General features: G+C 45.0%; 1 protein-coding gene across 5 annotated transcripts in view; it reads left to right on the top strand.

The window, feature by feature from the left end:
* The first annotated feature begins 5710 nt into the window (after positions 1-5710).
* Positions 5711-25277, top strand: part of Jhy (junctional cadherin complex regulator) — a 44937-nt gene continuing 25370 nt past the window's right edge. The window contains exons 1-4 of one of the 5 annotated variants that reach the window (XM_090319293.1): positions 5711-5874; positions 7828-7884; positions 8318-8739; positions 20637-21153. In XM_090319293.1, coding sequence (XP_090175419.1) covers positions 8405-8739; positions 20637-21153 — 852 coding nt within the window. In that variant the 5' untranslated portion in view covers positions 5711-5874; positions 7828-7884; positions 8318-8404. Of the gene's footprint in view, positions 5875-6069; positions 6154-7827; positions 7889-8317; positions 8740-20636; positions 21154-25277 lie in introns of those variants that run through there. The other 4 variants (XM_090319294.1, XM_090319295.1, XM_090319292.1 and 1 more) reach the window with 4 other exon arrangements.

Here is a 25277-nt window from a genome sequence, read left to right as displayed (position 1 = left end):
TTCTAGAGTGTCACCCCAGTTGTGCTTCAGGTTTTGTGCATGTGAAAGTGACTTGGGATGCATCTTGATTTTCTTCTATCAGTTTCCTTATTTACAGCAAGCTTTCATTGTTTGGATCTGAACAAACTAATTCTCAAATAGCATATGTATCCATTTTTGTCAGCAGACATTAGCTGTACACATGTCCACATGTGTCCATGTGTGTCTCAATCACCTTCCCTTCCCCCATCCTCCTCATCCCACCCCCCTCCTTAAAACCATTTCCACAGGTTTCACACATGTAAATAAACCATATTCATCATTTACCCTCCTCCTCCTCCTCCTCTTCCTCCTCCTCCTCCTCTTCTTTTTTTGCCAGTCAGGACTCAGGGCCTGAGCACTGTCCTTGGGTTTTCCTGAAGGTTACTGCTGTACCACTTGAGCACCACCACTGGCTTTTTCTGGGTATGTGGCACTGAGGGATAGAACCTGGGTCTTCGTGTTTGTTAGGCAAGCACTCTACCACTAGACCACGCTCCAGGCCCCTTACCCTCTTCTTTATCCCAACCCCCTCCCCTGGAGTTTGTCCCCCCCACCGCCTCACACGACAAAATTGATTTCACTTGCCTGTCTTGTTTTTCAATGTATATGCATACTAGTTACACCAAGGATTGCACTATGGTATTTCAGACATAGATATTTTCTCAGACTAATTCTATTGCTTTCTCTTCCCTTCTGCCGGCCCTCCTAATCTACTGACCACGGGCTTTGAGGTTCCTTACGCATCTTATGCATTTGAACTGCATTCCAAAACTGTTCACTCTCCATATTTGCTCGTCCCTCACTGCAGTCATGTGAGCGTTGTGGCCTGTAGTGGTGTTTGCTCACACACATACACACATGAATAAGTGCATGCATACACACTTGCACATACACACTGTCCTTCCCCTAAAATGTTAAAACTGCAATTGAAATTACAAAATAAATGGGCTTTAAAAAAAAGTTTCACATGTACTCAGAAAGACATGCCATAGAAGAACATAAAACTGTGCACACACAGAGAAACTGCAACTGATAACCGGTGCCACCACTTTGCCCCATCAAGAGAGCTGAGTGGTTGCCAGTGGGATGGCACAGAACGTGGACAGAGCAGGCGGTCCTCGGTGATCTTGCTAAGCTGCTGCATGTCCCACAACTACGTCCCTGAGACCAGAATCCCTCACTGGTGTTCAGGCCCAGTGAACCGGATTTATAAAATTACCTTCAACTCCCCTACAACACACCTTTTAAATGAGAGCATCACAGTTCATGAGAAACTGTGAGTGCAGGAAATAGACTTTGTCAGACATTGATCTGGAGCAATTCGTTCTATAGATGCAGGAGCAAAGGCCCAGAGAGGCTGAAACAGCCATGGAAGACCACAAAGCTAATGAGTGGACAACTGGGATTAGAACCTACCACTCTTAGAAACCAGGTAGGCGCCTGTCTTATTAGTGGGGGAGGTAGGGAACAGTGCTAGTCCTGGGGCTCAAATTCAGGGCCTGAGTGCTGTCCCTGGGTTTTCGTTTGTTTTGTTGATGTTGGTTTTGATCAACGCTAGTGTTTTACCATTTGAGCCACAGCTCCACTTCCAGTTTTCTGCTGGTTAATGGGAGATTAGAGTCTCACAGACTTTCCTGCTTGGAGTGGTTTTAAACAGCAGTTCTCAGACCTTAGCCTCCTGAATAGCTAAGATTGTAGGTGTTAGCCACCAGCACTGGACTCGTGCCTTTTTCCTTCCTTTTTCTCATATGCAGCCTTCAACTTTGAGGAATCCACTGTGCTCACCTCCTCTTACTAACTGCAAGATGGAGCCAAAGAGCCACAGACAGCTCTATTTAATGATTCTATTTGTCTTTCTATGAACTAAATAAAAAATGCTTACATTACTCTCATATTACTTTAAAATATGTGTATTTCTATCTGACTCCAAGCACCAACTGTAGTATCTATCATTAGGTGAAAATATCAAACAGCAAAGATTATACCACACAGGAGACAGCACTGGGTAGATGAAGAGCGAGGTTTGAACTGCCAATCGTTAATGAACCCATTAATTTAACCCAACAACATAATCTCCTGGTAGTTCCCCTGGTTGAAGTCATGGTAATTTTATATTTCTAAGGGGATTTTGATCTAGATGAAATGTAGCTCTATTTTTACAATCTCATACCTTCTAACAGAGAAGCCATCTTCCTTCCGATAATGTATTCATGGATTTATCACCATGGCTCATTCTGCTAGATCTGTACGAATGTTAACCTTTTCCCCCTACATTTTTCTGCTCCAGTCTTGTTTTTAGACAGAAGCAAATAAAAACTTAGACAACAAAACCTTATATTTTTCCCCCAATGCCTTTTGCCTACTTGTAAAAAAGATACCTTGCCTAATTTCTATGGAGGCCTAACTTCAGTGAAAAACCTGTATTGACTTTTAGAAGGAGAAAGTAATTCTGCCAGGTCCTTATCAGTTCCATGAAACAATGGGTCGTTTTGTTTTTTTTTTACCAAGATCTCCCTAAGTAGCTCAGACTCACCTCAAACTTGCTATACACCCAAACCTGGCCTGGTTATCGAAATCCTCTTGCCTATACCTCCTGAGGGTACAGCTAGGCCACAATTTTTAGTTCAGACAGGAAACAGCTTTGAAGTAGGTTCTAATTTGTGGGGCCAAGTGTGTCCCTGTGGAAAAGTAAACTCTTTAGAAAGAAAATCGGAACTATGTAGCTTCACATGTGCTCTAAGAACAAGAAGCCTAGCTACCCAGACCAAAATTTCACCCTGAATTACCCCATAGGAGACAAACAAAACACTTATTCACAGGATGCTTTTCCTCCTAATTGAGTTTTGCTGGTCCTGTTCACAGAATAACCTATCAACTCCCTCATCTGTAAAATGAGGATTCACAAGGGGATTAAATAACATTAATATTAATATGCAGTAAATATCTTTAAAACAGGTGGTGGTTTATTCCTCCACCTTAGGTTATTTATTTTTTGCCAGTCCTGAAGCTTGAACTCAGGACCTGGGCACTGTCATTGTACACTCTTTGCTCAAGGTCAGTGTTCTACCACTTGAGTCACAGCACACTTCTGGCTTTTTCTTAGTATGTGGTACTGGGGAATCAAACCCAGGGCGTGGTGCATGCTAGCCAAGCATTCTTACCACTAGGCTATGTTCCTGACCCCTAGGCTATTTTTTTGCCTTGACTAGTTTCAGACTGAGGCCTCCAAGGGTACCATATTTATTGGGAATTACCTGATAGTTGGATATGCCGAGTTTTCGCTTCAAAGTTAGTATAATAGATGCTGGGTGGGACAGCAACACACCTGTGGTCCCCGTACTTGAGAGACAGAAGTAGGATTGTGAGTTGAAGAGTAGCCTGGCCTGGGCTACATAGTGTAGTGAGAAGTTTAAGGGCAGCCACTAAGAAATTAAAAAAATAAATAGAAATCACAGGTGAAACTTTAAAAAACAAAATTAAGAAAAATATTTGGGCTTCTTACTAAAGTGATGATGTAACGAACAGGAAATAGTGTTTTGGTGTGATTCTAATATTTGTTTTCCTTCTTTTTCGTATTAAAACTTTAACAGCTTTGGATTTTTTTTTCCAGTCTTTTTCTGTGATCTTCATTTAAATGTATTTTGCACCTGTTAGACTCTGGGCCCTTGGAGATTTCAGCTAAAACCTGGACGTTTCCATTGTATGCTGTGTGCTGCTGTAGCTGCTGGGAGGCCATGGCAACGGGAGGAAGCTTAGTGGTTGCCAAGGCCTGAAGGTCAAGGGGAATGGAGAGTGAAGGCCAGTCTTAACGGGATCCCGCAGGAAGGCTACACAACCTTGTGCTTGTACTGCATGCTACTTATGTCCTTTTGTTACTATATTTTCTTCATTAATTCATTAATTTGGCCAATATTTGCTTTCTATCTAATGGGGAGCTTTTGAGTCATATGGGGTGTTTATGCAGTCTGAAAGAGCAAAGGGTGAGCATGTAAAACTATCCTCAGTAAAGCTGTTTTGTTGTTGCTTTGGATACTAGGGCACTGGACTTGGTCTGGTCTGGGTGTTGTCCCTCAGATCCTTTTTTTTTTCCCCTCCAGGCTGATGCTCATAAGCCACAGCTGCACTTCCAGCTTTTTGGTAGTTGATTGTAGGCAAGAATTTCACAGCTTTTCCTGCCTAGGCTGGCTTGGAACCCAGGTCTCCCCACCTCAGCCTCCTGAATAGCTAGGATGACAGGCGTTGAGACTGCACCCAGGGACTAATCTATGTATTTTTATATGGTTTTTAAAACTTGTTTTCCTCATCCTTCTGTGTTGTGTTAGATCGGGGTCGGGCTGAATTCTGATCACAGAATACATGAAAAGACACAGCAATTCCCAAGAAACGCTATTCGCATGTCAGTTATCTGGAATTTCCATGGCATCAGCTGGAAACAAAGCCCTTTACAGCCTTGTCTGTGGGTGCTCTCCCCAAACCTTACCTAGCTCAAGAACAGAGCATGACAGCACTGCTTCCTAAACTATTGTCTCTGCTTTAAGCACACTGTCTCCCACCGGCTGATGGACTGAACCCAAGGCCAGCTGGCTCTCCCTTAGGGGGCAGGACAGGGAGACCGTCCTCTGCTTCCCAGCCCTCCCAGGGGCCCCAGCACAAGGATCCCGCATTCTGGCCTGGAATTTAGTTCCTAGCTGCAACTGACTTCCGTTTTTCTATCACCCCCAGAAGCAGCTGGGTTAGACTGTTTTCCAAGACACAGCATCCACCAGCCTGGGTGCACCAGCTCTGAGGGTCACTGCTCCGAGGGTGTCAAGAACTGCAGATTCTCCCGTGTTCTAGATAAGACGCATCAAGCAAGGCTCTTGCTACCAAAAGGAAAAAAATAAAAAACTGCATCCAATTCTACTGAAAATCAGAATGAAAACGGCCAAGTGAGTCACAAGGACATTTTCTGTCATTCCTGAAGCAACTAAAGCCTTCTTGTGCTTTTATTTATTTATTTATTTATTTATTTTGCCAGTCCTGGGTCCTGAGCTCAGGGCCTGAGCACTGTCCTTGGACTTTCTCAAGGCTAGAGCTCTACCACTTGAGCCTCAGCACCACTTCCAGCTTTTTTCTAGGTATGTGGTGCCAAGGAATCGAACCCGGGTCTTCATGCATGCTAGGCAAGCACTTTAACCACTAGGCCAAACTCCCGGCCCCTTCTTGTGCTTTTAATGATGTCATAACGTGCATCTAATTCCGTTTTCCCTCCCCGTCCTCCTCCTCCTCCTCCTCCTCCTCCTCCTCCTCCTCCCCCTCCCCCTCCAGGGCTGGGTGCTGTCCCTTGGTTCTTTCTCTCACGGTTCAGCTTCTGGCTTTGGGGAATAACTGGAGATGAGGGTCTTGCACGCATGCTGCCCCAGCTGGCTAGGATTGCAGGCCTGGGCCCTGGGCCGGGCTCTTTTAGTTCTTGGAGTGTGGCCTAGTGGTTAAAGTGCGGGCCTAGCATGCACGAAGACCGGGGTTCGATTCCTCGGTACCACACACGTAGACAAAAGGCCGGAAGTGGTGCTGAGCGCCCGAGCCCCCCTCCCCGCCCGTATTCCTCCGCCCCTCCCTCTCTCCGCCCCCCTCTCCCCCCCCCCATCCGCGCCTGCACAGCCCGTGGCATTCGCGTGGTCGCCTTCCCTCTTGTGAATGCTCTGGCAGTAAACGCGCGTGTGGGCCTCTCCTCGTCCCCCGTGGGCCGCCCTCGCCGGCCTTCCTGGGAGGACAGGCCGTGGACGCGGCCGTTGCCAGCCTGGGCATCCTCCCCACGCGGGACCGCGCCGGATGCAGCGGCTGGTGTTGGCCTCGGTCTCCAGGCAACGCGAGGTGGGCGGGGGCTTGGGGGGGATGACCGCGTGGCGGGCGTGGCGCTGCGTGGCGGGCGGGGCCTCACGGGGGCGGGGCCTCTAGGAGGGCGGGGCCTGGCGGGGGCGGGGCCTCGCGGCGGGCGTGGCGCTGCGTGGTGGGCGGGGCCTCGCGGCGGGCCGGGCGGGAGCCGGGGCGGCGGCCGTGGCGTGACGGATGCGGGGCCGGGGTCCCGGCCGGGAGCGCCGGGCAGGTGACGGGAGACGCGTCCGGGGAGGACGGAGGGTGGTCAGGACCGCGGTGAGGGCCGCGGTGGGCACCTGCGGAACCTGGACCGGGGCGGAGACCTCACGCCAGGCGGGCGGGGCGGGAGGCCGAGGTGGGGCCCAGGTGGGGCCCAGGTGGGGCCCGGGGCCCGCGAGGCGCCCTCCCGGGTGGGTCCAGGCCAGCCCAGGCCGCAGACTCGCCGCCCGTGGACGGGTCTAGTCCTTCCTGGCGCCCCCTGCCTCCCCACCACTTCGTCTCATGAGCGGGGGTCCTGTTCCTGCCACCCCCGAAGGGGTCCGGGGGACCCGCCAGACCCAGGGCCTCGAGGACCGGGGGGCCAGACCCAGGGCCTCCAGGCCAGACAGTTGTAACCCTTAGGAACTGAATTGGTTTTTTTTCTTTCCGGGGTGGGAATTGAACCCTGGATGCTCTCCAAACGGATTGTTCTAAGCTTGCTTTTCAATGGTAAACCTGGTGTTTATGGAGACTTTTATTTAAAATGTGTTTGTGTTTGCTCCCTTCTAAAAACACCCTAAAAGGCAAGTTAATCAGCTTGTTGGTATTGAAATATAATGTGGCAGAGTGCAATATGTATTGGTTAACATAAGACATTATAGCAAACCAGTTGTCGGAGTTAGGCAGTGATGTTAGTCTATTAACAGTTCCTGTGTACCTGTGAACATTACCTTTTGTTTGTGGTGTTTGTTAATCTGTTTTCCTCAAGGAGTGTTCCCTGACGCCCTTAGCAACAAGGTCAACATACTGAGTAATGCTAGAGGAAGGAAGTTAGGCTTTGCCAAAAGTACATGAGCAACCCAATGAAACAAATATTACAATCATCTCTAATGGTAAAGATTTCTGTTATCTGATTTACAAGGGGGGTAGGGGAGGAGCTTTGCACAAAGGTGATGAGATAGAAAATAAACAAGTAGGAATACTAGGTAGAGATGCAGGGACACACAGTCTAAAACAATTGTCTCCTTCCAATCCTACGTGAACGCAAAGCATCTTTCTAATAAACCCTTCCATGGGTCACAGTAATAACCCTTGGAGACACGCAGCGAAGATTCACTGGGAACCAAACCCTTCATTTAGGGGACCCAACTAACTGCTAGGTTTGACTCAAGCCAAGACTCCTACACCCCAGTTTTTGCCAAGACAGCATCCCTTAGGTGGTCAGCCAGCCTTCCTGTGAGTTACTCAGTGGCAGGATTTACATTGCCATCAGATCTTTTGTTGACCGGTTTTTATTCTTGTTTTTATGCTGCTGTTTAATACTGACAAAAGATTGATCTTCACATAATGTCAACTAAAATACATGTTCCTCCTCCAGTAGTGCCCTTTATATCAAAGAAGTCATTTTTCTTTTTATCTTTTCTTTGGGGGGGAGGGTGTTAGTGGTGGAGCTTGAACTCAGGGCCTGGGTGCTATCCCTGAGTCTCTGAGCCACAGAACCAGTTCTGGTTTTCTGGTGGTCATTGGAAATAGCCTCATGGGCTTTCCTGCTGGCTTTGAATCTCGAGACTCAGATCTCAGCCTCCTGAGTAGCTAGGATTACCAGCGTGAGCCACCAGTGCCTGGCAAAGAATCATTTTTCAAATGACTTCAGTCCAAAATAAGGTCTAGAAACAAACAGTAACCACCTCCCCTGTTTACAGTTCTAACTCTGAAAAGCACTCTTTCTCTCCTTCTTTTAATTTTCAAAAGGTGGATCTGAACCTGTTTTATTCTACCCATGGCTCCTACTGAACAGGATAATAGGAGGTAGGTAGAGAGGTAGGTAGGTAGATGTTCAGATGATAGATAGATAGATAGATAGATCTGTCCATCCCTGCACATCTGAAATACTGCCATCAAAGTACTGTCCATAATTATCCCCTATTTGCCCTTATCTTGGCTTGTTTGTAACAAGCCCTTGGTGGAACCTGGAAATAAGAATCTGCTTTCAAGTAGTCATTTGATTTCCTCAATAAAGCTGCATTCGATTACTCAGGCTGTTTATGAGCTCTAAATCAGATGTGTTTCTGTATAGAGAGAAGCAATCATTTTTCCAATTGGCCTTGCTCATACACACAAAAGGATGCAGCAAGAGCCTGCAGATAATATAACAAGGCTTTTACTTGTTGAAAATTTTTGATAAACATTTATGTCAAAATTTCTGTGGTCACAAAAATAACAGAAATATGATTTTTTTTAGGTCATGCTTTTTCAAGTCACAAGTTAAAATGTCAGCCAACTGCATCTATTAACAAGAATGTCCCATTCATTTTAAATTTTTTTCAAGATGAATAATAAATTAATTCCCAAGCTTTCCATTCAATCTCCTGTCCATCATGCCAACTTAAGTATCCAGTCTTCAGATCCACCTTTTAAGAAAGACTTAAATCAGATGGCAAAAGACTCCTTAGAATCTGATTCAGAAAGCCTCACTCAAGAGATTAAGTCCCAGTCTGAAGTTGAGGGCCAAGACCAGGACAAAGATATGGAGCCTGACAGCTTAGAGGAAGACAGCCCTGGCCCGGACAGCCTGAGTGAGACAGAAGAGGAAGCAAGCAGAAAAGCAGCTCAGATGGCCAAGGAAAAAGGCTTGTCCCTTGGCGACAGCAGCATGAATCACAGGTAAGGGGCTGGTGCCAACTAACTACTGGCACTGTTGCTCTCTGTTGCTCATCTGATGAGCCCTTGCTATGTGTGTGTGACGTGGATCCCCAAGCATCTAGGGACAACGTGGCTCTTTGCTTTATGCTACATGTCTTTCTCTCCTTAAATTAAAAAGCAGAAGCTGGGTGCTGGTGGCTCACTGCTATAATCCTAGCTGCTCTTTTTTTTTTTTTTTTTTTTTTTTTTTTTTTGCCAGTCCTGGGCTTGAGCTCAGGGCCTGAGCATTGTCCTTGGGCTTTCTCAAGGCTAGAGCTCTACCACTTGAGAGCCAGCACCATTCCGGCTTTTTTCTATGTGTGTGGTACCGAGGAATCGAACCCAGGTCTTCATGCATGCTAGGCAAGCACTTTAACCACTAGGCCAAACTCCTGGCCCTCCTAGCTGCTCTTATCTGAGGACTAAGGTTCAAAGCTAGCCTGGGCAGAAAAGTCAGTGAGATTCTTATCTCCAATTGACCACCAAAAAATTCCAAAAGTGGATCTGTGGCTCAAGTGGTAGAGCACATTCTTGTGGATGTCAAAAAAAAAAAAGTACAAATAATTGGGTGCAGAATCCCACCTCACTTCTTTCTTCAGGCTAGTCGAAATCTATCTCCTGGGCTGTCTGATCGTACACAGATGATTTTTTTTTTGGCAGTCCTGGGGCTTGAGTTCAGGGCCTGAGCACTGCACTGTCCTTGGGCTTTCTCAAGACTAGAGCTCTACCACTTGAGCCACAGCATCATTGCGGGCTTTTTCTATGTATGTGGTACTGGGGAATCGAACCCTGGTCTTTGTGCATGCTAGGCAAGCACTCTACCACTAGGCCAAACTTCTGGCCTCACTGATTTGTTTTTATTTTAATAATATGTATAAGACTTAAGTTTCTGCCATGAGCTACCTAACAGTGGGAGGGAATAGAAAATAATGCAGCAACATCTCTTTGTTTTAATAAAGTGCTAGAGAATATGATAACATTCAGAAGATGTTAAAAAAAAAACTATTGGTTAGAAAAGGATTTTAGTGGGGGAGAAGTGTGTGGAATGAGGCCGAGCTCATGGGTTCAAATACTGCTTCTGCAGCTTACTAGCTATATCGCCTTAGCCAGGAACACCTCATGCCTTTGGGCCTCCACCTCCTCACCAGTTAAAATGGGGTACTAATCGCTTTACATGTGCAGCTGCCACCCTCTGTACATCTTCACAATAAAAAATGGGGACAACCGGGGCCGGGAGTTTGGCTTAGTGGTAGAGTGCTTGCCTAGCATGCATGATGGCCTGGGTTCCATTCCTCCGTACCACATACATAAAAAAAAAAAAAAAGCTGGAAGTGGTGCTGTGTCTCAAGTGGTAGAGCTCTAGCCTTGAGAAAAAGTCCAAGGTCAGTGCTCAGGCCCTGAGTTCAAACCCCATGACTGGCAAAAAAAAAATGGGGACAACAGTAACAGTATTTATTTAATAGAGATACCATAAGGAGACACACACACACACGCACGCACACACGCACACACTCGCATCATCTCCAGTTGCCATTTTGCCCCATGCCCTTAGGAACAGAGCTTCATTAAGACCTGTGCATCCAGACGTTCCCAGGCTGGCTCCCAGGAGACCCTGCATCTATCTGCCTCAGCATCCACAGCGCCTGCACTTCCCGCACCTCACACCCAGGCCTTTTGACATCTGCTACTTTGTCAGGCTAGAAAGTCCTTTTTCTAGATGTCAGTGGTTTTTCCTGGTGACTTACAAGCATGTCTACAGCCAGAGGAGATCAATTTATCCACATTCTTTTGCTACTGGTTCATTTCAGTTAACCAATTTATTTTGGGTTTTTCTTCTGTATTTATAAGTGTGGGTTTGCCTTGTGCTACAGCGTTCCAGTCACTGGAATATGCTATGCTGTGAACTTCCACGCTAGGCTGGACATTATAATAATATTGGGATATCCCCCGTCATTCTTTTATGGATTGTACTCTGGTACTCATGAAGAGATTGGCAGAGCTTGATTAAATGCAGAGGCTGTGGGCATAAACCGAAGAAGCCATGGGCTAAGTGGAATCACCATATGTAACATGTACAGAATGACTGTCAGGAAGTCATCTCTGTGCTGAACACCACAGGTATTATCTCATTTAATGCTTACACACCCAGCCGGGAATGGGGATACTGCAGTAATCCCGTCTGAGAGGTTTCAAATGAGGTTTCAAGAGGTTGTATTTATGCCTACGCCTCGCATCTACTGAAGCGGAAAGCTCAGGTGGTCTGACTCATGCTCTCAAACCTGTTTTCATCCTGGCTTTAACCAAAGAGCTTCATAATCTCCTAGGTAGTAAATGGTAGTCGCTTTATTTACAGAAATGGGAGCATCAGAAAGGGAAAAAAAAATCCTCCAACTTGTACCAAGTATTCTTATCTGTACTTCCAAAATGAAGAAACCAAAGTTTGAATCCATTAAGTGACCTCACTTCCCCAGTTATTCAAGTTCTTTTCTTTTTTGCATTGTTGAGAGACCCAAGTTCAGTCCTGTTCTTTACCAAAAGGACAATTTACTACATAATGTTCCCAAAATAGAGAACAGTGCTTAAAGAAACAAAATTCCAATGAGATTCTTAGTCTACTGATTGAGAGAATCTTAAACAGCACTCTCCTCCTTCTGACTTGCCTTGAAAGTGTTTGATGATAGCCTCACGGCCTAAGGGCAGGGTTAGAATGGATTTTAGCTGAGTGATTGTTAGAGGGTAGTGCTTAATTTACTGGTCTTAGGGCGGCCAGTTCCATACTAGGAAAGGAGACAGAAGCAAAGCTTTTGGCCAAATACTCAATGTCTCACAAATGTAATTCAGATGCAGTTAGACATCAGCCTTTCTCTCTGCCTTGCTTTAGTCTCAGGAATCTTTTCTGGGTGTGTTGTTCAGGTTGGCGTAGTTATGAGCTGTGATACAAATAAATTGATCTCAACCTCTCAACATGAAATTCAAGTAGGCTTTCATTTCTTTAAGGGTAGGTGGCATTCTGGGGATTGTAGTTCAAAAGGAATTAGTCAAAGCCTGGCCTTAAACCAAACAAATCTCTTTCTCCTTGCTTTTATAAGCAATAATTTTAAAAGCTGCCTGACAGTTCACTTAGCCTTACTCTTGTGTTTTGATGTTACCCAGAACCTCCCAACGTGAAAGCCACAGTTCTGTGTATATGGATTATAGAAAACCTTTTACTTAATAGAAATTGAGCAGCCTGGACAGTACTGAATGAAGGAAGAGTGGAGAGAGGATTTTCATGTGACAGTCCTTAAGCCCCACTCCAGAACAAGCCGTATGACATTCAGCACTCAGGAAGAAAGAGATCCATGTGAGACCTAAGCGTCAGAAACAACCTCTTCAGACCTGAAGCCATCTGAAGGCTTCTGTTTGGGGTTTTTGGGGTTTTTTATCAGCAGCAATTCAATGCCTAGTATGTGTCCAAGGATCTTCATTTATAGGAATACATATTACTAACGTTTGTAGAACCATTTCTACTATATATACTGTCTTGTTCCTCCTTCCAGGAGTCTCTGAGAAAGGCACTTACAAAGTGTGCATTCTACCACTGAGGCCAGCCCTGAGCTATTATTATCAGCACCCCTTTTTTTTGCCTGTCCTGGAAACTGAACTTAGGGCCTGAGCACTGTCTTGGGCTTCCTCAAGGCTAGAGCTTTGCCACTTGAGCCACAGCACCACTTCCAGCTTTTCTATGTATGTGGTCCTGAGGCAAGCACTCTACCACTAGGCCACATTCCCGGCCTTTTATCCCCTTTCTATAGATAATGAACTGAGACTCTAAGACTATATAGTATACGTAGTTGCAAAATGGCATAGCCAGACATTAAATTGAATTCTTTCCTAACTCCAAAGCCCAAGCTTCTAAATATCATTGATTTGGGGGCCTTGAAAAGGACTACTGGAGAATGAAACATGCACTGGTGTAAGGTTCTGAGCAGGACTTCCTGAGCACTGAAACTCAAGAGTTATGTTCCTCCCCAAGTTTCCCAAGGTATTTAGTAGAACATTTTGGAAATATTTACACTCAGGCTAGATCACTACTCTTTACAGGTATTGTAAATTTGTCTTTATTTTGTTTGGTTTTGAAAGAGAATAAGGAAAAGACATTTAAGGACGGTTCTGATAGTCTAGGGAATGTTATTACCTCGAGAAAATTAGAGCTGCTGTTGTTGTTATTCAGAATGTAATATCCCAACTATTTGCGGGGCCCAACCCCCCCCCCAGTGAAGCGAGCTAAGAGCCAGTTTGATGGCAGCGCAGCGGCTGCTTTCCACCTTCAGGGGCCTGAAGGTTTTAAAGGTAAAACCTGTGTGATATCACCTTCCGTCATCCACAAGGATGAAGCCACGCACAGGTGGTCGAGCAGGTTAAGCATTTTTACATAAAAAGTTTAGCAGCTAAGCCCACCAGGTTATTACAAGAACATTCTAGTAACTTCCAGAAGTCAGCTTTTATTCTTGGTGATTTCTGGCAACGTACTTTTATGTTGATCTCTCATGCCCGTTATTGCCTGTAGGTTGTCCACGTAAGGCCATTGTTAGCCAAGCTTTTCTAATACATCATATGCCATGTTCCAGGAATTTCCATACAGTAGCTAGTATTTAGGTTATCTGTTTTGTGTCACAGGAAAACACCTGCAGTGACTTTTGGCCTGGGTTTTAGGTATTTCTGCTTTATGCCCATCCTGCATTACTTTCCTCCTAAATGATGCCTTAGTTACACCCTGGCACCTCCTTGGGGCAGGCATGGTGCCACTGTGACAGAGGAGCAGTCACTGCGAGGTCAAGGGTGCAGAGGCACAACCTGAGTCTATTAAGAGCAGCCTCCCCGCCGGAAGGGCCAGGGCCACCGTGCCTCCTGGGGCTTGCGAGCTGCCCCCAGAGACAGCCACTAGGGCCTTCTTATTTATTGCAAGACTGGGTTGCTTCCTTCCTTCCTTTCCCTCCCTCCCTTTCTTTCTTTCCTTCTCCCCTTTCTTTCTTTATCCTTTTCTTTCTTCCTTTCTTTCCTTCTTTCTTTCTCCCTTTCTTCCTTTTTCTCTCTTTCTTTTTCTCTTTCTTCCTTTCTTTCTTTCCTGTTCTTGAAGCTTGAACTATGGGCCTGGGTGCTGTCCCTGAGCTCCTTTTATTCACGGCTAGCACTCTGCCGATAAGCCATGGCACCACTTCCAGATTTTTCTGTGGTTAATTGTAGATAAGGGTCTCATGGACTTTTTTGCCCGGGCTGGCTTTGAACTTCAATCCTCAGATCTCAGTCACCTGAGTAGCTAGACTTACAGCCTCCAGTGCCTGTCAGGTTGCATTTTTTGTGTTAAAATAATAGTCCCAAACCTCATAAAATATCCATTTATTTCACCTGTGGGTTGGAAGAGCACCTGTCTAGTGAACACAGGGCTGTGAGTTAACCCCACTGCAGCCAAAACAAAAACAACCAAACCAAAACCAAATAAATGAACAGAAATTTACAGCACCCGCAATTCTGAGCTTACCAAGAGGATAGAGAAGATTGTGGAGAAATTACTAAAGGAATCATTTAATGTATGAAGTTTACATCTTTATTTAGTTTTTACACCTTGACAAGTTTGAAAATACAGAAAACTTGACTGAAATAATTTTTTTAATGTTTTGAACTTAACCTGAATGAGTTTCCAAACACGTACTGACATTGAGTAGTTTCATGTGATGGAACCAATCTAGTTAATAAAGTGGTGGTTTCTTAGAGGGTCTGGGCCCTGAAAGGTCAGCTCACGTCCTTACAGTCCAGAGGAAGAACCCAGACCCAGATCTGCTCATCCCACCTTTGAAGCAAGAGACACTAGTTAAAGGAAATGTAACCACCTGTGAACTTTAAAACTCAAGCTCTCCATGTGTTAGCCATTGCTTGGAAAAACAAGAGGACCCCCGAGTCTTCCGTGAGAAGGGGCAGCATGTACCTGAACATAAACGGTCATCCCACACTGCCAGGAAGCTACAGCCCCCAGATCACGTCGCGTAATCTCCATACATTGGAGTCTTTCATTTGCCATAACTAACACATGCTCTTTAGATAAATCACACATTGTCCTTGAATCAAGATTGGTCCTAAAAAGGATTTGGGACAAATACCTAGTTAGTTTGCAGTCACAGATCGGCTGATGAAAAAACAGAAAGGATTTTTGTGTCATTTTCAATAAGATTGTAATAACCTGGCAGGCTTAGCTGCCAAATGGTTTTTGTTTTTGTAAAAATGCTTAACCTGCCTGACCACCTGCGCGTGGTTCCATCCTTGTGGTTAGTGACTGTGGACATCGTAGGGTGACATAGCACAGTGACAGCCACCTGTGTGTAGTTATGACCACCTGCGCGTGGTTCCATCCTTGTGGTTAGTGACTGTGGACATCGTAGGGTGACATAGCACAGTGACAGCCACCTGTGTGTAGTTATGACCACCTGCGCGTGGTTCCATCCTTGTGGTTATTGGCTGTGGACATCGTAGGGTGACATAGCACAGTGACAGCCACCTGTGTGTAGTTATGACCACCTGCGTGTGGGGTTTACCTTTGAAAGCTCAGCCCCCTGAAGGTCGGGCTGCTCTCTCAGCCCGAAGGTGCAGAGTAGCCACTGCGCTGCTATTAAAATGACTCCTGGCTCCGTTTAGTGAGTGCTGGTGACTATTGCTGGGGCCCAGCGCCCTCCAAAGTGGCTGGGATATGACAAAGCTGTAACTACTGTAAACAAAACTCACTAAGTAATGGGTCCATCCCTTCCCTGTAGTGTGCTCCTGTAGGCAGGCTTTGCTCTCTGGTTCATTAAACCATCTTTTTTTATTATTAAAATGTGTTAATTTTTTAATCAAAGCAAATGCCTTCATTAAATGAAATTTTCTTTCTAGATTGCAAATACTCTCCACAAAGCATTTCAGTGCACTTGTGGAACCATTTTATTTCACACTTGCAAAGTGAATTTTTAATCTTTTGGGTGTATTGCATTTTATTTACTTAAAAAGCCATTGATAAGAAGATTAAGATGAGCATAGAATTCAGACATCCTTGGAAACAATTGTCAGTTTTCTAGTTTCTTGAAGAAGCACTAAAAACTTTACACTTAAACAGAAATTGAGTTCGCTGCTCATATGCATAAAAGATTTAATGGCATATAAATTAAGAATAATTGTTCTGTTTAAAAGGATTAAATTAAACCTAAATCAGTAATAACATGTGCAGTTTCAATCTAACTGCCTACTTAAAGTGGCAAATAAATAACAGCTAAATGATTAATAGCAATGCTTTTATTCACCTCCTCAACAGGAAAAATGGCCAGTTATTGAATATTTTATTGTGAGTGCCAAGGATGTTAATTGTACGAGAAACATGCTCTAATTTTAGTAATTTTTTGATTGCATACAAAACTGAGTATGAGGCTCTTCATTAAGTGGAGATTTGATTTTATTTTGTTTGAAGTTATCACAGTGAGTACTCAACTTGGGTCCATTAAAGCCAGCAAATAGCCTGGTGTGGGCTGTGCAGCCGCCGCCCCTCCCCCTCCCCGCCCCCGTCCCTCCCCCTCCCCAGACCACCCCTTCACTCTCTGCATCTATTTCTAACCCAAGCCTCTGAAGAGGAAACCCAGCATCTGTTGTCTGAACAGTAACAAAAGAGTTGTGGACTCATTGTCTGTGTAACCTTTCTATCAAATGAGGAGGAAAGAGGCGTGTGCTTTGTGTGTGGATGATTATGGATGAAAGGGCTCTTCACACTCATTGTGTCCCAGAGCGTTGACCTGGACCACAAAACACAATTGAGCTGCTTAGCACACAAGGCCGGGATAATGGGGTTCTTTAGTATCATGTTCTATTTCAACCCTTAGATTTGTTCCTGTGAAACATTACAGTTTTCCATACTCACAGCTTTGCTAAACATTATCTCCCACTTACTTCAGTAGGCCTTCCATCTAGAAAGGGCTGTGGGAGGTTTTAAGACAACTGCTCTAGAGTCCAGCTTTGCAAAAGCCCTGTGTTCAAACTCTGTCCTTGTATATACTCATCCATAGGCCTCCTCAAGTAATTGGTGCATAGAATTTTGTTTGTTTGTTTTTGCCAGTCCTGGGTCTCTACCACTTGAGCCACAGCGCCACTTCTGGCTTTTTCTGTGTATGTGGTATTGAGGAATGGAACCCAGGATTTTGTGCATGCTAGGCAAGCACTCTACCACTAGGCCACATTCCCCGCCCTCAAAAACATTTTTCTCAGTCAAAAGGAACTAACGGTCTTTGATCTGTGTTCAGATCTTTTATCTAGTTTCCACCCAGACGCAGTCCGTATGACGTGTGTTTCCATAGCTACGTAGGACAGAATATTGGTTGAGGCTAGGTAGTACAGTTCTGGTTTTGGTTTTGGTTTTTGCCAGTCCTGGAACTTGAACTCAGGGCCTGGGTACTGTCCTTGAGCTTTCTCAAGGGTAGTACTCTACCACTTGGGCCACAGCACCACTTCTGGTTTTTTCTGGGTATGTGATAATCAAGGAATGGAATCCAGGGCTTCATGCGTGCTAGGCAAGCACTCTGCCACTAGGCCACACCCGCAGCCCTGGGTGGTGGTGGTGGTGTGGAGGTCGCTGTTTCAGATCTAAGGTAATTCGGTTCCCCCAGTTCTATCTTATCCCCTCTCAGCAGTTGTGAACCTACTTGCACATATAGGAATGACAACATTTCTCGGCCCCATCTCCCAGATTATGGCCCAGGTATTCCTTACAGTGGCCAGATCAAGATTCAGAGCTAGAGTTTGGAAACGGGCGTTAAATCTTTCAGGCCTCCAGGGTCCTGTTCAGAACATCCCCAGACAGCCGTGTGCCCTTGAAAGAATGCCAGCCCTGGAGAGACGAGTCCCCTGAGCTCTCAGCAGGAAGCACAGGCCACACACATGAGGTTATGTCATGGCCACCGAGCCCAACACAGCAGGCAAAGACTGGCGACAGAGCTCTCTGACACATCTTCACAGCGAGCCCTTCCTGGATCCTTATTCTGAGGACACGTAGATTGATTCTAGGGCTTGCCTGGCACTGCTGTCCTTCCTTGTAGCTGGAAAACAGAAGTGCACCACCACGCATGGCAACTGGTTATGATATGGGCCTCCCAAACCTTCTGCCCAGGCTGGCATCCAACTATGATCCTTCTGATCTCCACTTCCTGAGTAGCAAGAATTACAGGTGGGAACTTCGTGAGTCCGGCTTTGCTTTGCTCTGTTTTGTTGTGAATTTTTAGTCGTAGCACTAGCGATTATTCTCAGTGCCTCACAAACATGGTATCACTTGAACAACTACCCGCCACCCCCCCCCCGCACAGTAATGCTTCGTATTGGTTTTAAGAACTACCTGATTCCATATTTGTGTTGGTGAGTACTTGTAGAGATAGGTTACTTTTTCTAGAAGCATTTATTCATTTATTGCTTCTTGTACCTATTGCATGTCACAGAGTTTGAGGCAGAGGTCAATTGAGGAACTCAGCCTCGTATTGGCTGCCCAGTGAGGAGAGAGGATCATAGTGCAAAGATAAATAAGCACAAAAACAGTCCCTCTAAGACCTGTGGGTTATTGGGCACTTTTTTTATTAAAAGATTTAACACTGACTTTTTACATCATATTTCAAATGCCATGTTTAACAAACAAGTATTCAAGAAGGAATCTCTATATGCAATCACTGACATATAAATCTTAGAACATAATTAAAATTAATCTGAGACTTTGTATGTCATAGATACATATCGATCTACATAATAAAACATTATGTCAATAGAGTATATATCCCATCATAGATTTTTTATGTCTATGTACTTAAATTTATAGCTCCAAGACCATGCATTGTGCATTCTTAAGAAACCAGCAATGGCCGGGAGTTTGGCCTAGTGGTAGAGTGCTTGCCTAGCATGCACAAAGACCTGGGTTCAATTCCTCGGTACCACCTACATAGAAAAAAAGCCAGAAGTGGTGCTGAGACTCAAGTGGTAGAGTGCTAGCCTTGAGAAAGCCCAAGGACAATGCTCTGGCCCTGAGCACCTGCCCAGGACTAGCAAAAAAAGAAAAGAAACCAGCAATGTTGTGCTGAAGCCCCTTTGTACAACTACTTAAAGATAATTTAATGGGAAAAAACAAAAGAAATAAAACAAATTTTAGGTACTATTTGCAAATGAGAGAAACTGGTTGGGAGATGGCGTGGCTGGCCCTGGGATGCAGATCCCAGACTGACGGGCCCAGGGCGGGAGCCAGATGTGTCCAGCGTGTGTGGACGGTGCCCTGCGTGCGCCTGCATGGCCCTGCCACCTGTCCCTTGGCTCTTACGAGTTCCTGAGAATCCTCCTGACCAAGGCCCTGAATCAGGCAGTCACCCCGGGGTGCTAGGCCAGGTAGGGGCTCAGCCTGATGTCACATTTCCTGACTATTCTTCAGGTTGTTTTGTTTTTTTTAACCAGTCCTGAGGACTAAACTCAGGGCTGAGCACTGTCATTGGACTTTCTCAAGGCTAGAGCTCTACCACTTGAGCCTCAGCAGCACTTCCAGCTTTTTTCTAGGTATGTGGTACCGAGGAATCAAACCCAGCCTTAGTGCATGCTAGGCAAACACTCTACCACCAGGCCAAACTCCCAGCCTCTTCAGACATTTGATGGCAAAAATCACATCTCTTTCCTTGTTGAAAATAAAAGCATCTCTCAAAAAGTTTTCCATTTTAATATGCAAACCAAAATAATTCAAGATAGCAATTTAGCAAGACCTAGGACTTTTGGCTTTTTCTACAGCTTCTTTGCTTTCTATCAAATCAAAGAAATCCAGGGTCCACATTAAGAAGAGGAAATTAGCGTTATGGGGACCATTAGTTTGTTTACCGGGCATAAAATTATGTTCTCTGCAAACGGGAATATCAAATAGCATAAAAAGCCTGGGGTGATTTACATTTTCTTTTTGATTAGAAGATTGCATCCACTGTAGTCAGGAAGGAAAATCTCTCCCATTTAGCTTTTGAAGATCAAAGAGGCTATTAAATATGCTATATTACCAGCATTTTTTCTTCCTTTTTTTAACTTTTTTTTTGAAAAGACCAGGGGATGCCACTTTACAAATTGTGATTGTCATGGGGGAAAAAAAGAGACTTAATTTGGGGTCAGGAGGACAGGACCATGTTTAACCTTTTATTCAAGCAGCTCTTTCCTACAATTTCATGTCCCACTGGCCTATCTGGTGACTTTTATATGCATAGACCCAGTGACCAACAAACTAAGAATCCTCCAGTGAACAATGGTCTGATTCTGAGTCTTGGGAATCTCTCTGTGGCATATTGAGAATCTTTGATAACCACTGCAAAGACAAAATAAAGTGAAAAAAATTACTGAGATGAGCCTATATAGGTATTCAGTATGGCTGAAGCCTGGCTTTCCTCCAAAAAGAAACAGGCTGAGGCAAGCGTTGCCAAGGCAACAGGCCCTACTTCCCCTGCTAGATAAATAAGCAAATGTGCATATCACCGGCTAACGTGAGAATCGCACTTCTGTTTTCCCTAGCCGAAAGACTTGAGTCCTTGCTGATGGCAAGTAATAACTCTTTGAACCACAGTGCTTCATTGGTTTAATGTCACCAGCATTTACTTCTCATTTGTGTTCTGGCATTTAGAATTCAGCTGTCCTTTAGTTTATGACCTATTTCAATGAACTTGGGGAATGAAGACTTATTCTGTCCTGATCTGTCTCATCTGAGTCTGAGACAGGTCCTTAACCTGTAGACAGTAAAAGGGAAGTTGGAGGAGAAAGATAGATGCCATTAGCTGAATGAAGTGAATTGATTTCTTTTGATTAAAGACATGCCCTTTCTTTTCTGCTTTGAGCAGTCAACAACCAACAAATGACAAATATTCAGACTTGCGATATGATCCAGATTGGAAGAAGAGGAAAGAGGAGGTGCAGTTGTTGGAGGTGGAGACATTGCCTCGGTCTGCAGGAAGTCCTTCAGAAAATCGGCCCTCGGTTCCACTCTACCCATCCAAGGAGCCGTCCATGGAACTCTCAGCTGGAACTGACAAAGAGAAAAGAAGCTCTCACAGTGCAGGCTCCTTGCTTGGAAGTGAATTTTTAAGCCCAAACTATGAGCCTGGAGAGCGTCGCAACGAGTCATTTCTAGAGCTGAGTGACAGTGACCAGGAGGCATCCAGCAACCTCTCTCAGAACCTGAAGAGTTCAAGTTCGCATAATGAGGTGTTCTTGCCAGTGACACGTGGCCGTTGGAGAAAGAAGTCCAAGCAGTACTTTGTAGAAAAGAACAAGCTGACTTTGGGATTGCCCATTCCTAAAACAGACTCCTATCTTCAACTTCACACTAGAAAAATGGGGGAGACTCCCCCAGAGCAGGTAGGTCGTGGCCACTTCACCATCTCTTCCCGGGTGCTGGGCCTGAGTGTGTCTTTGTGTGAAATGACTTTTGTGTGAGATGATGTCATGGCAACCACCTTCCTGGGTAAAACCAACACTTCTCTGCTGTTCTCTCTACATCGCCCCTTCTTGTAGAACAAAATAAAAGTTATCGATGGTTTCCAGTGCTGCAACAAGTATCCCTGTTCAAGAAATCACAGAACCTGTCAGTGTTAAGGTTTGAACTCGGGGTCTTGAGCTTTCTTGGCAGGTACAGATGTTCCTCAGCTTGAGTCACTCCCCAGCTCTTTTTGCTTTAGTTATAGTTGGTATTAAAAAAAATTCTCAAGTTTATGTCAGGGCCAGCCTGGTTCACAATCCTGCCGTTTACACTTCTAAAGAGCTGGGATAACACTAAGAGCTAGCTTCTTTAATTGGTTGACACAGACTCTCAAGAACTTTTTACCCAAGCTGGCCTCAAAGTGTAGTCCTCTTATTCTCTGCCTCACAAGTGGCTGGGGCTACAGGAGTAACCACACTGCACCCAGCTAATTACCTATTTATTTAAGCAGTGCTGAGATTTGAACTCGGAGCACTGAATTTGCGTGGCTTTGCTTGGGTGCATGGTTCAGAGCGGAGCCACACGGCTCTGTTCAGCAGTTGCTCAGTGTTCTCGCTGCTTTTCATAGATCTGTTGATCATACATGAAAAGGCCCCTGGAATAAATTGGTCTCAGTCTCATGATGTGTGAAGCCAGGAAGTGGTCCTGAAGGCAAAAACCACTAGAGGGCAGCTGAGCCTCGCAGTCCACCACAGCCCCACTGAGAAGGCAGAGCTCTCTCCTCTACCCTGGGTTCAGTGTCTGGAACTCATTAGCATTTGAGTCAAACTTATGATCTGCTATTAAAGGAAATTGTACATTGAAAATGAGCCACCCTTCTATCTTTATTGGAATGTTTCTTTGAAGATGAAATTTAGTTTGGGTTCAGAAGAGCTATAAGTGCTTTATGCATGTTATTCTGCTCCTTCCTTGTAATTTCTTGGAAAGAAATTGCAGGTATGTTACAATGGTAAATATAAAAAATGTTATTCCATTGTCTACCGAGACAAGAGAAGGCGCTGAATGGAATCCACTCTCCAGATCCACCATCCACCCAGGGGTTCCAGAGTAGACAGCCCCGTGTGGCTCTTAACGAGACAGTAGACCAATCAGATTCCCTGCTCTGCAATAGGAATTTAACAGAACAAGACTCGCAGAGCCCCTGCTGTGCTCTTACCTTCCAGTCCTAGGGTGCAGACAAGAAGCAGATAGCAGAATTTCAGATGCTGAGCAATACTTCAAAGGAGAATTCGAAACTTGATTCACTAGAGAACTATGAAGTATAACTAAGTAGCTATCTTTCAAGTTGAGACAGGGAGGGATGAGATGTCAGAGAGCGTTGGTTGGACCCACCATGGTAGCTGCATTCTCGCACAGGAGGCATAACAGTGTTGGGGCAGAGAGGAGGCAAATCCAGACGAAGCTCTGCCGGGGAGTCCGATGATGGGGCTTACTCCGGCTCTTTGACATCTAGAACTCACTGATATTGGAGCAAGTGGCTTCCTGAGCCGTATCTTCCTCATCTCTTACGTGGATCAGCTTCTGTCTTGGAAAGCTGTTTGAAGAATGTATACAATGCTCCTGACCCGGTCAGACCCAGGGAAGGGGAAGCTATAGCCACGAGGGTTTCCTCAGCCACGAGGAAGGAGAGGGACGACTAGGCCCTCCAGAACAGCTTTCCTGCATGTCCCCGTATGGTCACCCCGCACAGCGTGACAGACAGTGTCTGCTCCTGTCTGCTTTCATCGCTGTGATCACCTTAGCAGACCACTCCTCCTTAGCAGAGGAGGAGGAGACATTTGTGGTGGCTCACCCTTTCAGTGCTCTCAGCCCATCACAGTGGTGGAGCAGGGCAGCTCACTCAGGAAGGGGTGAGGGGGCTACGCTAGTTGTCTACACTGTGGGCTTCTTTCCCCATTTTCTTCTCCCTGGGCCCACAGCCTGTGGTTCACAGCTTCTCCAGGTTGATCTCTACAAATGCCCTCAAAGAAATGCCAGAAAATGAGCTTCACTGCTCACGTGGGCTGATCAAGCGGGCTTCCCCAGCAGACGCACTTTCCATTGTTCTGAAGATGTCTCCCAAGCATCCCCAGTCACCCAAACTCTGTCCAAGGGCACAGAGCGCCACCATGTGCCAGTTAGTTGACATATTCATTTAACAGTGGCTCAAGCCTGACATCCTGGCTACTCAGGAGGCTGAGAGCTGAGGATGGGGGTTTGGAGTCAGCCGAGGCAGGACAAGTTCATGAGACGCTCATCTGCATTTAACCACCGAAAGATAGCCAGAAGTAGAACTGTGGCTCACGTGGTAGATCACCAGCCTTGAGCACAAACACGCAGGGACAGCGCCCAGGCCCTGAGTTCAAGTCTCAGAACCAGAACCCCACTCCACCCCACCCCCCAAAATACAGTTATTCAGATACAGCTCCAAACATTCGTAATTCATAATAAGTTACTTATGAGTAACTGGGATTGCATACACAAAATCTGGTGCTTTGGTTTTGAAGTACAATTTTGTATTATAATCCTTTCTACACTTCTCAATCCTACCTTCTCCTATGGTTTTGTTGGGTACAAATTGCTTCTTGTCCACCTGCTGCTTCTTGAGACTTCCCCATTTTCTTCTTGATAAATTCCAGCTCTCAGGCAGTAGAAAGGCCCTTTATGACCTTCCCCTTTTAGGTTCTTCCCTTGTCTTCTCTGTTTTCATCATCGACTCCAACCATGCCCCACTTTCAGATCCTGTGTGTCCTCTGGGCCTCTCTACCTTTATTCGTACTCATGGCCCATTCTTCTCCAGCTGTTTTTTGTTTGTGTGTTTTTTTTTTAGAGAAAGCTTACTTTTCTTTTTTTGTTTGTTTTTGTTTTTCTTTTTTTATTGCCAGTCCTGGGGACTGAACTTATGGCCTGAGCACTGTCCTTGGGCTTTCTTCAAGGCTAGAGCTCTACCACTTGAACCACAGCACCACTTCTAGCTCTTTATGTATGTGGTACCAAGGAATCAAACTTGGGTGTTCATGCATGCTAGGCAAGCACTCTACCACTAGGCCAAACTCGGAGCCCCCAGCTTACTGTTCTTTAAAAATCTCAGCTCACATGTCTATGAAGATGGTTCTTACTTGAACCAACCACATGGCACCTGTAATACGGAGCCCGTGTAGGGCTCTCTTTCTGCATCTCTGTAATAGAGTACTGAGCATCTTAAAGCTAGGAGCAGATTCATGTCATATTTGATGAAGAAATGTCAGTTAAAACACTCTTAAAATACTCCAAAAATACAGCATTCCAGCCCTGAGTTCAAGCCCCATGACTGACCAAAAAAAAAAAAAAAACCTCCAAAAATAAGAAAAAGATCGTGTGCTATTGATTTAAACTATAGAATATGTAGCCAAAGACTTGGTCTGAGCTTCATGTATTAGAACTGTATATTAGAAGCCATGTAATCTGCTGCATATTGGTGGCTCACACTTACAATCCTTCCATCTCACGAGGCTGCGATCTGAAACCTAAAGTTCAAGAACAGCATGGGCAAACAAATCCATGAGACTTTTCTCCAAATACCCAGCAAAAACAAAGCTGAAAATGGAGGTGTGGCTCAAGTGAGACATAGAAAAAAGCCCAGTGATAGAATGAGGACCTGAGTTCAGGCCCACGTACTGGCACACATACACATACACATACATCCAAACACATGAGCACCAACACATATGTGCACAAACACACATACAAAAGCATGTACACACGCAAATCATATAATCCTAAGCCTTTGGTTTCCTTTTTTGAAGTGAATATACTTCAGGATTATTGAGATGATCACAAAAGATACTCTATGTAGAAGATTTTCATAATCATATAGTGTATATACATATATATCACATTCACCATTGAATGTTTAGTTTGAATATGTAGCCTCTTACTAAATAAGATTAGCTTGTACGTGGCTATTCTTTCTCATCTTTTTGAATTTACTAGAACCTTGGGTGGTCCCTAAAATTAAGCTGTACCTTTATTTAAATTATCATCA

Source organism: Megascapheus bottae, chromosome 27 (genome assembly GCF_031878675.1).
Source record: "Megascapheus bottae isolate mThoBot1 chromosome 27, mThoBot2.hap1, whole genome shotgun sequence".
Taxonomy (NCBI): Eukaryota; Metazoa; Chordata; class Mammalia; order Rodentia; family Geomyidae; genus Megascapheus; species Megascapheus bottae.
This window is presented reverse-complemented; position numbering and strand designations above follow the sequence as displayed.